At 31.0% G+C, this 13173-nt stretch overlaps 1 protein-coding gene across 4 annotated transcripts; it reads left to right on the forward strand.

The window, feature by feature from the left end:
- Positions 1-2557: 2557 nt before the first annotated feature.
- Positions 2558-11321, forward strand: LOC18608881 (zinc finger protein CONSTANS-LIKE 14-like). Of its 4 annotated transcripts, none has more exons than XR_016024800.1 (6): positions 2558-3655; positions 3764-3970; positions 4701-4963; positions 5056-5159; positions 5344-5436; positions 10940-11321. XR_016024800.1 is itself a non-coding variant. In XM_018116303.2 (5 exons), the coding sequence occupies exons 1-4, from the start codon at positions 2837-2839 to the stop codon at positions 5156-5158; spliced, it is 1392 nt and encodes a 463-aa protein (XP_017971792.1). In that variant the 5' UTR covers positions 2558-2836; the 3' UTR covers position 5159; positions 5344-5490. The 4 variants fall into 4 exon arrangements, 1 of the variants encoding a protein (XP_017971792.1); XR_016024801.1 differs by lacking the exon at positions 10940-11321 and adding an exon at positions 8702-9193; XR_016024802.1 differs by lacking the exon at positions 10940-11321 and adding an exon at positions 8747-9193.
- Positions 11322-13173: the final 1852 nt, after the last annotated feature.

The following is a 13173-nucleotide window of genomic DNA, read 5'->3' on the forward strand; positions in this document are numbered from 1 at the left end:
CTAGGCGATTCATCCTAAGTTGTAAAGGTTGACTGTTTAGTTGTAATAATTGATCAAATAAGTCAATTAGTTAAATTAAGTTAACGTTTAGTGAATTGTTAATTTGTAATCATTGATTCAATAATTGGTCAATTATATTGTTAAGTTTATGTCATTTAATGTCCAATTGGCATAATTGAATCAATTATCTTAACCTAACCATATAGTAAGATGAAAACTTAATTTGAACAAGAAAATAATTGAGTGGTTTAAGTGCAGATTTAGAAAAACTTGGATGGCTAAATTACGTTTTATTCCAAGAACTCTGTAAGTAAATTATAAATTATTTATACTCGGATGGCTCTTTTTGATTTAACTCGTTTAAATTGAAATTAAATCTAAGATAGGTTGCTTTACATCATACTTTCTAAGCTTATTTTTTACTACCACTACATTGTCATATTGAGTATTAAGTATAGATTAAATACAAATATGGTGCATTTAATACTAGTAAAAAAATTTTAAAAATTGAGATAAAAAATGATATAAAAGATCAATCCTTGTGGGGAAATACAAGTAGAATGCCTTGTGAATAGTGACCGGTCTAGAATCTTATATAAAGAGTGATTAAAAAGTAACTATTATAATAATTATATTATATATATATATATATATCTAATTTTATACATATAATAATAAAAAAATTAAAAATTAAAAAGTGATAATCATCACCACCGACTACCTTAGTTCCGTTGGTGCTTGTGGACGGTTGAAATTAACATTTTCCAGAAGCGGCGATGAATAAATCAAGAGAAATCAATTTTGAAATGTTTCACCCTTCCTGGTTGAGTCTGATGTCCGAAAGTAAAGGAAATGGGCAACGCAAAATCAGGAACTGCGAAGAGGATTGGTATTTGTACTGCTTCGTCAATTGAATGACTTGATCTGCACCTAGCGGCACAAGCCGCAAGCCCACGAGATTCTTTCCTACTTGATGGCCTAAATAAACAACAAATGCAAAGCAAACAAACAACTCCTCCGCATATATTTTCGCCACCCTTTTCCGCTTTACTATTTCAATTATTCATTGTTCCAACATTAGTTAGCTGCACCCCACCCCTGACAAAAATCAATCGGACGGCTCACATCTGTTTTTACACAGGAAATACGCTCGGCCATGAACTGTCACTATTGGTACGTTTGGTTGACGGAATAGACAGGAATTGAATAGAATAGTTATTATATGATAATAGAATGAGATGGAAATAGAATAAAATAGTTATTACTTAATTTGATATGACAAAGGGAATATGACAGAAATAATTATTATGACTTATTGTAGTGTTTGGTTGGTAACAATAATTTTGGAATAAAAAATGAATAGAAATTAAAAAAACAAAAACACTCTTTATTATTTATGTGATATTTTTTTATTAGATTTTTTAAATATTAATAATCTAGAATTTAATTAAAATATTAATAATTAATCATTTAAATATTAATATTTATTTAATTTAAATATTATTATGATTAATTTTTATTTTATTTTATTTTTAAAATATTAATAATTGATAATTTATTTAAAATATTAATAATTGATAATTTTAATATTAATATTTATTTATAATTTAATTATTTATATTTTAAAATATTAATATTTTATTTAATTTAAATATTATGATGGTCAATTATTTTATTTTATTTTATTTTTGAAAATTAATAATTGATTATTTATTTAAAATATTAATAATAGATAATTTAAATATTAATATTTTATTTAATTTAAATATTATTATGATTAATTTTTTATTTTATTTTTTAAATATTAATAATTGGTAATTTATTTAAAATATTAATAATTGATGATTTAATTATTAATATTGTTTATCTAATTTAAATGATATTATGTTTATTTATTTTTAATTTATTTTTTTTTAAAATAGGAATAATTTATAATTTATTTTATTAATAATTGATAATTTAAATATTAATATTTTATTTACAATTTAATATTAATATTTTATTAAAAGTTGGAATAAGTGAGAGAAAGATGAGAGAGAAAAAAATAATATTTTATACCAATAAAGTTATAAATTTTTAAACTTGTAAAGGATACTTTTGTCTTTATTAATTTTTGAATTTATTTCTCAATCATGAAATAACTAATACCACGGAGGAAGGTGGTATTAGCTATTTCTTGATTTTGAAAGATTTCGAAGAATAACCATTCTTATAGAATGACTATTTCTTGAATCATTTTTAACCAAATAAAAAAATCAAAATTCTTTAAAAATAAAGGAGAAATAACTTAGTCATTTTCCGAACCAAATATGACTTAACCATTTTCTCAACCAAACATACTATACATGTACAAGTAATTAATTACATCAGGAGTGAGAGGATATTATCAGAGTAGACTGGTATGCCAGCTCAGCAAAAAGGATAAAGATATTTTCACAGCTGGGCTCCACCTTTACATCAAAACAGCAACAAATTTAGAAAAAAAAATAAGTGAATTACCAATAGTACTGCCATTGCTTTGCTGTCAAAAACTGTTCTTTTCTTTTATTTTATTTATCATAGTCCCCCCCCCCCCTCTCTCTCTCTCTCCCTCCCAGCAAAACTGCAACCCAACTTCCCCCATAAGTCTCATGTGCTCATTACCCTGCCAAAACAGAAAATAATTAATAGTCAAAAAGCTGAAAAATGTCCCTCTTTATCCTCTCTTGTCATCACATCCCCTACTCTAAACAGTAAATCCTCAGCACCACCTTCTCTGCTCTTCCGACTCCTTTTTTCTTCTTCTAGGGTTATCCTTTTCAAATTTAAACATTTCCCTAACAATTTTCCCGAAATTATGGTTAGTCCAAAACCGGAGAGCAAGGAAATGGTGCCGTGCGATTTCTGCAATGAGCAAATAGCGGTTCTCTACTGCCGAGCTGACTCGGCTAAGCTCTGTTTATTCTGCGACCAGCACGTGCACTCCGCGAACCTGCTCTCTCGCAAGCACCTGCGGTCCCAGATCTGTGATAATTGTAGCACCGAGCCGGTTTCCGTCCGCTGCGCCACGGATAATTTGGTGCTTTGTCAAGAGTGTGATTGGGACGCGCACGGTAGTTGCTCTGTGTCCTCCGCACACGATCGCAACCCGGTGGAAGGGTTTTCTGGTTGTCCGTCGGCTCTGGAGCTGGCTTCGGCTTGGGGATTCGATCTCGAAGAGAAGAAACCGTTGGCTAAGAGCTGGAACGGGTGTCACCAAGATCTGATGATGCCAGCGATGGAGTCGTGGCTTTACAAATCGAGCTTGCAAGAGATGATGGTACCTTACGAGTGTTTTACCTGCGAGGAGACGGTGAAGAAGCAGAGTCACGGGAGTGGGAAGTGCAAGCAAATCATTTTTAAGCAGCTTGTGGAGTTGATGAAAAGAGATTTCATGGCCGGCAATGTTGCCGACGGTGGCCGCGGAGCTGGAGAGAATTTGGTGCCGTATGTGGAAGCAAAAGGCAGCGGTTTGGCTCGACAAGAGTTTATACAGCCGCAGCCGCAGCCGCAGCCGCAGCCGCAAACGCAAACGCCGTTTACTTCTTTGCTTATGATGCAAACGCGAGAGAGCGAACGCACTGTGGATGGAGGAGATGTGTTGTGGAATGGTAATCCAAATAATCAAACTCCGCAGGTATTTTTTTCTTTTTAACTGGTCCGAAATCCTTTTTTTATTTTTTATTTTTTGAAAAAATCTTACTGCTCCGTAAACAGTAACGGCAAGTTGGTTAGTTTGTTACAGATATGGGATTTTAATCTGGGGCGGTTGAGGGGTCACGAAGAGTGTAGCCAATTGGAAGACGTTGGGTACGGGGGCAGTGATGCAGGGTTCATGATTAAGAATTTCGGTGAACTTATGAAAGAGACGTCTTTGTCTAATGCTAAGATGTTGGGAGATATGTGCCACATCAACTACACTCCTCCGCAGGACGATATGGCTTCAATCAATGTATGCTCCACTGTCCTCACTATTTCACTATTTTCACTCTTCCCATTTCTGTGAACCTTATGTTATAAATCTCTGTAATGGATGCACGTACATTTGATTGTGTTCACCCATGTTGCTCGGTAAATTTCTTCTTGTTTATTCTTTTTGTTTGTTCATTTTAGTGAGGAAAAGTTTATTATCTATAGTATATTGCAATCTAACAGTAGGGGATAGTGATCAGTTTTGAAGACACTATTCACGTTCTAAATTTGTCATGGCATAATATATAATCGTGGTATTCTAGCTTGCTTTTCTTATTTCGCATGCATAATCACCTATGACCATTTCTTATGTACGCATAATATCTAGATCCATTATTGGAGTTTCTGCAAATTTAACTTGTGGATGAGAAGCATGGGAAAGATTAATATACACAAGTTAACCACCCTTAATTGGATTTAAGATATGCAAACCAGCATACACCCATCCAAAATACCTTTACTCACCACTTTGCTTGATGGGCTATGTTTATGGTTTATTTGCTCCATGTTATCTTTATTTGTTTTGTGGGATGAGGTCAGAACACATGGCAATTCCATTTGAAAACTTTTAGGTTTATTATATGTTCAACTGAATAACCTGTTTGTTTCACATATGACTCAGCAATCTCCTCCGCTAGATGCAGTATGGGTAGCTTTGTTTTTCCAATATTAGTCATTTTGAGTACTGATTATTGTGCTTGAAAACACAGAACTCAAGTAATCTAGCAGCAAGTCAGGGACCAGCCACATCTGAGAGCAACAACCTACCAATAGCAAGGCCATCATCAGTTTCAGCTTTTGGTAAACCCAAAGGCTCTAGCAGTTCTAAAGATGTTCACTTCATTGAGCATCCAATCCTCATGAGGGGTGACCAAGTAAGGCAGTCAGCACCTAGCAAGGCTGATCTTGAGTTGCTAACACAGAACAGAGGCAATGCTATGCAACGCTACAAGGAGAAGAAGAAAACACGAAGGTATACTTTCCTTGGTGCTTTTCTTGTGATCATCTAATTACTGATTTATCAAAATGACTTGATTATTAAAACTTGACCCATGCCGTGAATAGATATGATAAACATATACGCTATGAATCAAGGAAGGCAAGAGCAGATACTAGGAAGCGAGTGAAAGGTCGATTTGTGAAGGCTACTGAAGCTCCTGATCGTTAAGGTGTACTGAGCCTGATCTCTTTGCTTTGTTTGTTGTATATATTTCTTAGGTTCCTCCACAGTAAATTTGTAATTTAGCATTCTATATTTCTCGCATTTTTTTTAATGCTGGCTCCAGCAAATTTAAAATTTGATCCCCTCCCCTTCCTAACATAACAAATAGGGTGTGTTTTGAATTATGGTAGAGGGGGCAGAGGCGTTGGTGAAGGATGTTTGGGCTGTGTCTTGGTGCGCCTTGAGCCTTGAGGACTGGCCACAGTGAAGTGGCCTGAAGCACAGTAAGGGCCTGACTCATTTCTAAATAAAAAGTAAATAACAAAAATCAGTAGTTATATTCTATGGAGTTATTTTTTAAGATAATACTTGAAAATAACAGAAATTCAGTGTGCACTATATAGTTTGGTTTATTTCAATTTGGTAAATTGATAAATAGTTTTACAAGTACATAATCAAAACCTCAGGTAGGTCATAAGCATACTAACAAATTATAAATTAGATCAAACTCATAACAAAAGAGTTTAATCCAACTTAAACATTTAGAAAAAATTATGTTTTACTTATTAATTTCAATGAAAAATGGTAAATTCACGAACTTCATGTACATAATTTATAAACAATTAGCGAACAGAGATCATCAACTCTCACCTAATAACATCTCTACAAACTTCTCAATACCATATTCTAACTAAATATCGCAGTAAAACATATATTTGTGGGAAGTCTGTAACGAGGGACGGATCTACACTGAAAAACGGAATAATAATAATAAATAAAAAATCTGCAACTAACATTGATTTATGTCTTGATTCTTATTTTATTGTATATTAGGAAAACGGAATTTATTATTCTCCAAAGTTTGATGAATAAGAAATGAAATCTATTTGTTTATTAAAAGTAAATGATAAAACCAGAGGTTTTTATTTGTATTTGTATTTTTGCACACAATGTATATATATCTTTAAGAATTTCCAAACTAAACATTATTAAATTGAATGAGCATGAACGAAATTATTTAAGACAAAAAAATTATAGAATAAAGTATTTGCTTGGTATAGTTTGTTTCATGTTGTTATGCACATTCGTCAAGAACCATAGTTAGTTTTAGCTATGCAACTATTGTTTCTATGCCAAAAAAAAGATGTACTCAGTTAATTTTATTTTAAATTTTTATATTAATTTATATTTCGATAAAGGAATTAAATGAACTTAAAATATTTGCCCACATCAATCATAAATTCTGGATCTGTCTTTATTTGTAACCAATATAAATGTATCACTCTATCTGTTAGCATATTTATATCATTCTACCCAGAGGCGGCTTAATAACTTTTTATGCATCAAATATGTTCTTGCATCATAGGATCAAATTCTGCAATCATTTTAATTAAATTTAAAAAATTTTCGATACTTTCCTGATATATCTTTTCATTTTTCCCATAAAAAGTCAAATTCATTTTACTAAGAGCTTTTACTACAGCAAGAATTCTTTCTTCATCTCTTTTTATTTGTTCTTGAACACTTTTATCATAATTCTTGTTAATACTTTTTTCCAATGTTCTTCATCTCTTTGTATTTGTTCTTGAACACTTTTATCAATTGTTTTATTTTTCAATAATCTCATTTCTAAATCAATCCAAGAACTCATATTAGTAATATGCTCGTTACTCATTTCATGACTCTTAAGCTTAGTACTAAGGTTTCTCTAATCTCTGGTCCCAACAATAGCTAATTTACCTGTACTAAAAGCCAAATTAAACAATTTGCAATAAAAACAAAATACTCTATCTAAGTCTTTTGAATAAACTAGCTATCTTTATTCATATGTCTCCTCATTTGCTAACTTTTAAATATAGTATGTAGCAGAAAAATGTCTTGAAAATTCATCTTTAGGAAAATCTAAATCATTAGCTTTAATTGGACCTTTTTGTACTAATAAATCTCTTAAATTTGTATCAATATTTATCCGTTGACTTGGATCATAAATATTTTTAGGAATGCAATCATTTAAATTAATAAGTTGATCCTCTTCATCATGATTTCTATGATCATTTTGAATCTCTTCATGATTTCTATGATCATTTTGAATCCCTTCATTAACTTCTTGTTCTAGTATTTCTCTCTAAGATTATTACCTTGTTAGTTTAAGAGACATTCATTAATAATTTCTAATTCATTCTTTTTATTACTAGAAAAAAATTTATCAAGGGTTCCGTTTGAGATTGTATTAAACTTTCAATTCTTCTTCTTTTTTTTTAAAGCTTTGAATAACTAGATTTTTATTTTCGATTTGACATATTCAAATATTTATTGTGAGGTATAAAAATATTTAGTTATTATAATTATCTTATATTTTTTAAATGGCTAATATAAAATCAACAATCAAAAATTTTAATTCAAATAAATCAACTATCACATAAAATAAAGACAATATAACAATATAATATAAATTCTAAATTAAAATAAAAAATCTATAAAGATTAGAACAATAGTACATAATTGTTGAATGCTTATTACAAACTACAAATAAGGCTCACGACTTTGTAAAGATAATAATATAACAGACTTCTTATGTATTCTTTGGGAGAAAATTAAAGTTAAAAGAAGAAAGAGTAAATGTGAAAAGAAAAATTCAAAAGTAGATATTAGACATTGAAAAAAATATTAGTTTTATATATAGGAAAAAAATAACTATTGGAAATCATTAAATATGTTAATTAGAAATAAGAGAAATAAGTAAGAATAAAATAGTTGTTGGAGATAATTAAATACATATGACCGTTAGTTGATTAAAAATAAGAAAATATAGTTGAGAATTAATAGCATTCTAAAAATTAGGAAATGATAGAAAATTGAGATTTATTAGGCACATAACTAAGTGAGAGAATAATTAATTTTATTAATTATTTTTTACTTTTATATTTTTTTAAATTTTTTATATTTTTAATATAATTAATAATATTATAATTAATATAAAATTATAAGGCCTTTCCAAATTGGGGACCTAAAGCCTTTACTTGGGTGAGCAAATATCAACCGAACCAAATAACCGAATCGAATCGAAATGAGTTCGATTTTTTCAATTCAGTTAGTTCAGTTTTTTGATTAATTCGGTTAAGATAGTTTGGTTAGTTACATTATTTCGGTTTAGTTTCGGTTAGAAAATTTTCTAACCGAACTAATCGAAGGGCATTATAGACATTTTACATAAAAAAATCCTAAACCTAAATGCTAATCTCATCTCTTTGTTTGGTTCCTCTTCTGTCGTCCCATCTCCACTCTCCAAACTCTTCAATCTCCACCGTCTTCTCTTCTCATTCTTTCATTCGTCTTATCTCCACTCTTCGGTCTCCAGTCTCTACCCTCTTCTCTTCCCCTTCTCTCATCTTTAACAAGTTGCTGCCATCCTTCACCTTTCCCACATCAAGTAAGTTTTTATGGGTTTTTAGTTACTCTTTTCTTCCTTTTGTTCTATGTTTTCTTAGCTTGAAATTTTGTGGGTCTGGTTGATGAGTTTTTCTATCTCTTTTTTCCTTTTTCTTTGAGATGGTTTCTTGGCCTTTTTATTTGTTATTCAACACCAAAAAGCAGAAAGGCCACTCAACAAGTGAAAGCTGGCAGACAAAAATGAAAAGGCTTTTAGCAGAGAAAGTTTACCTTTGAAACGTGTAAATGCCATGGAAGATTCCTATTTGCTGCAAAGTGCAACCATTGTTGTGTTCTACTTTTGGGTCACAGAAATGAACTAGAACAGAGCTGGACTTGCAACAAGATGAGTGTTAAAGTGGTTGACCAAAAGAAAAGAGCAGAGGGAGTGAAAGTGGGGGGTGGGGGAAGCCATGCTTAAGTTGATATCTTGAAGGAACCTTGAGGGTACAACTATGATTTTTTTTTTTTGAAAGCAATCGGTCTTTGTTTCTTTGGTACTTTGTACCAAGATGTGGGAACTTTGTAGCTGTCTTTGTTTTAGTTAATGCAAATCCTTATTTAACCAAAAAAGAGAAGTACTCTAAGCAATAGAAACTCTTACTCTATTCACTTTTTAACATTTTGTACTGGTTCAGTTCTATCTGCCTGGGGTAATTCTTTGGGAGTGTAGAGGTTATTCAATCATTCAAATATAGTTCAGTTCAGTTCCACAAATTGGAGATTGCAGACACCCATATAAAACCCCTGCAATTAACTGTTAAATCTTGCTCCCATGGTTTGCTTTCTTGCTTTTTTCTTTCCTCAGGTGTTTACTTTTCTTCATTTTCTTTTGACAAATACAAGTAATATTTGAGATATATACAAACCAAAAAAAAAATTTATTAAGTTCTGTTTTTGGAAACCGAACTGAACTAACCAAATTAGTTCGGTTAGTTATATAGTTCGGTTCGGTTTCGATTATTTTTATATAGGAGTTCGGTTAGTTCGGTTATTGGATATCCAATAACTAAACTAACCAAACTAACCGTTTGCATAACCTTAGCTTCATGCAAGGGCTAACCCTATTTCTACCCATACAATATAGTTCATTCAAGTCTACTTCAAATAAAATTTCATGCATTCATGTAGATAAGATTTTTCAATTATATTTGTTATTTTCATGCTCTTATTGTTGTTCGGCCTATTCTTTAAATTAATGGACCAAATATTTATATAGATTTAGGATTTCGGAATCGTCTTACTTCAATTAAAAGTTTATGTGCCTATAGTACTAGTCAAACAACTTAAAAAATAACTAGTAGTAATTTTATTTGTTAATTAACCTTTTAAGCTATTATCCAGTAAACCTACTTGTGATTTGATTATAATCGTAAATAGTGAAATAAAATACATGTCCCCTATATCTCTATGATATATGGTTCGATTATACATTAGCAAATTATCTCATATCAATAATAAATTAGTATCGAAAAAATATCTTCTTTTAACACCAAGATATCTTACTTTGTGGAAAGAAAATATGGTAGGAATAGAAATTGTATGTCCATTAAGTACCAAGCCAGACTGATATTTGTCTGTTACCCAATTGTATTGGCTCAATGTGGCCAGCACCACCTAAACATTAACAATTTTAGAAACTTGAAGAAGAGAAACGTGATTGGAACAAGTATTTCTGCTTAATAAATGACCGACACATAATTCATTCAATTTTAATCAATCACAAACTAAACCCAATCTCATTTTGAAAGGTTTGAATTTTTGGAGCAATTGTTAATATAAAATTGTTGGATATTTCATAAGGTTTCTATCTTACGTTGCCTAGATACAAAAGATAACGTGTTTTATGAGCAAACTCATTATGGGCTTATCGTGAAAAAGAAAAGAAAGTGGACTCATGCGTACACGAGATCGGACCAAGCCTTAAAAATAAATAAATTTTCCCATCTTGTGTGCGAGTATACACATGGGCTAGGCCGAACTGATATTTTGTACTTTGGTAGCCTTATTTTTTTTACCTTACATTGACTCAGTTCTTTCATGGTGGTAAAGAATTAGTCTTTGATTCAATAACTAACAAAATATTTATAACGTTTGAATCGATTTGATTTGGATTTTTAGAATAACGTTATAGAATATGTTATCTTGATTTTTTTAACGTTACAAAATATTTTATTTTGATTTTTTGCTTGATTTGCTCAACTACTCCTCTTTATAAATATTAGCCTCCACCTTAGTTTCCAACACATCTCAATTCTCACTGCTTCCTCTTCTTTACTTTCTTACTTAGTCTTGTTGTTTTTTATTTATATTTTCTGTTGTTTATAGTATCCCTAATAGTTTTTACAAACTAATCAGGAGGAGTCTGTTGAATCTTGGGAGATAATAGCTACAGTCCTTTTACACCAAGTTTCGTACTCTAAAAGGGCAAGAATTATCCTTAAAGACAGTGTATCACACCTTAAACTAGTTTTTGTTGTCATTTGCTTCATTATTTTTCCAACAATCTTAAAGATAATTATTCATCAATGCTGATTACATTTGAAAAGTGCCATCAAGAACAAATTGCAAAAACAGACAAGATGAACTCTAGAGAAGACAAAACTTGTATGGCGGAAGGTAGACTACACAAAACTATAAGGTCTTAACCAGTGCCAAAGGTAAGCATTATTATTAGTTGTCCTCACTCTTCGGTGCTCTTTAAAACTAACCTTTAATAAAATGAAAGTTTCACTATCAATATACTTGTTGGCTCTATTGTTGTTGAATTCCTTTTATTTAGGGTCTTGTTATGTTTTTAACTAATTATTGCTTATTGATTTTAAAGTTAAACTGCATATATATTTTCAGTTGAAGAATATACTATTTCACTCTTATGTTACAGAAAGTTTAATTTCTTTTTTTGTTTATATAATACGTTTTTGTGAAAAATCAATTTTTTATACCTATAGCATGTCAAGCCTATTTCACCCATCATTTTTGTTTAATGGTCTGTTACAGGGTCAGTGATTTATATATGACTTCTCTGCTTACAAACTTATTAATAGAAAATGGAGTAGTAATCTAATTTGCTAAACTATCCTTTTCTACTAGTAAGATTCTTGCTACATATACTTAATACTTGTCATCATTTTATGGCTTTCACACCTAAGAAGGATTGAAATTTCTGTTCTATGCACCAAGTTGAACATTTAAGTTGTACTATACTTTTTTTGTTTATAAGTTATGAAATGAGTGGGTGTTAGAGCTTTCTTCTAGTTTTTCATCGAAGATATTTGACGAATATGAGCCTTATTTACAAATAATGATACATTGAGGGAATGGGACTTAAGGCAATTGAAAAATCAATAATAATGGCAACCCAACCTATGTGAGTGGCGATCCAATGAATTAGGTTCATGTGGGTAATTATAAGTTATTTGTTGATAAATTGATACACTATTAAAATTATTGTCTTTTTTATGGTGTGTGAATAGTGTAAGACTACAATGCAAAAGAGGTTGAATTAAATTCTTAATAAATTTCATATTTCTTACGGGTGGTGTATTAAATTGTAGTATACACTTGATGAAATCACCTATATAAGTGTGAAGTGGGGTCATTCTTATGAGAATTGTGGCAAATTCTCTAAAGCACTTAGGAATAACCAAGCATGGGCAAGGCCTATTCGCGCAAAACCACATTGAACAACAAAAATTGTAAGAATGTAATGTGATTGATGAAAATCATATTTCACATAAAAAATTTTTGGTTCATGTAAGTTATAAACTTCACTAAAATTCTATAATTTATATTTCATTCTTTCTCGGCCTTGTTTATAGCTCAAAAAGCATCAACCTCGATGCATTACACTCAAGTGAGATTAGATCCAACAAAAACTTCTTATTATGAAACCATACGAGATATGTGGGGGATTGTTAGATATTTTATAAGGCTTTTATCTCACGTTGCTTAGGTACAAAAAATAACGTGCTTTACAAGCAAACTCATTATGGGCTTATTGTAAACAAGAAAAGAAAGTGGACTCGTGTGCACAAGAGATCAGTTCAAGCTTTGAGAAAAAGTGGATTTCCCCTTTTAGTGCCCGAAAATACACGTAGGCTAGGCCCAAGTGATATTTTGTACTTTCGTAGTTTTATTTTTTACCTTACCTTGACTCAGTCTTTTTATGATGGTAAAGAATTAGTATTTGATTCAATAATTGACAGAATATTAATAACGTTTGAATTGGTTTGATTTAGTTTTTTAGAACAATGTTATAGAATATTTTATCTTGATTTTTTAACATTACAAAATATTTTATTTTGATTTTTCCCTTGATTCGCTCAACTGCTCTTCCCTATAAATACCAGCTTCTATCTCAGTTCCCAACACACCTCAGTTCTTATTGCTTCTTCTTCTCTACTTTCTTGCTTAGTCTTACTAGGTCTTTTCTTACTTCTATTTTTTGTAGTTCCTAGTATCCTTGATAGTTTGTGCAAACTAATCAAAAAGAGTTTGTTAAATCGTGGGGATAATTGCTATAGTCCTTTTGCACCAAGTTTCGTATTCCGAAGGGGTGAAAGATAGTGTATCGCACCTCAAACTAGTTT

This window comes from Theobroma cacao, chromosome 2 (genome assembly GCF_053813885.1).
Source record: "Theobroma cacao isolate CCN51 chromosome 2, ASM5381388v1, whole genome shotgun sequence".
Taxonomy (NCBI): domain Eukaryota; kingdom Viridiplantae; phylum Streptophyta; class Magnoliopsida; order Malvales; family Malvaceae; genus Theobroma; species Theobroma cacao.

Coding starts and splice junctions, on each gene's coding strand:
- LOC18608881 (XM_018116303.2), top strand. CDS start 2,837: ATGGTTAGTCCAAAACCGGAGAGCAAGGAAATGGTGCCGTGCGATTTC. Junction 3,656..3,763: donor CAAATAATCAAACTCCGCAG/GTATTTTTTTCT, acceptor AGTTTGTTACAG/ATATGGGATTTTAATCTGGG. Junction 4,964..5,055: donor GAGAAGAAGAAAACACGAAG/GTATACTTTCCT, acceptor TGCCGTGAATAG/ATATGATAAACATATACGCT.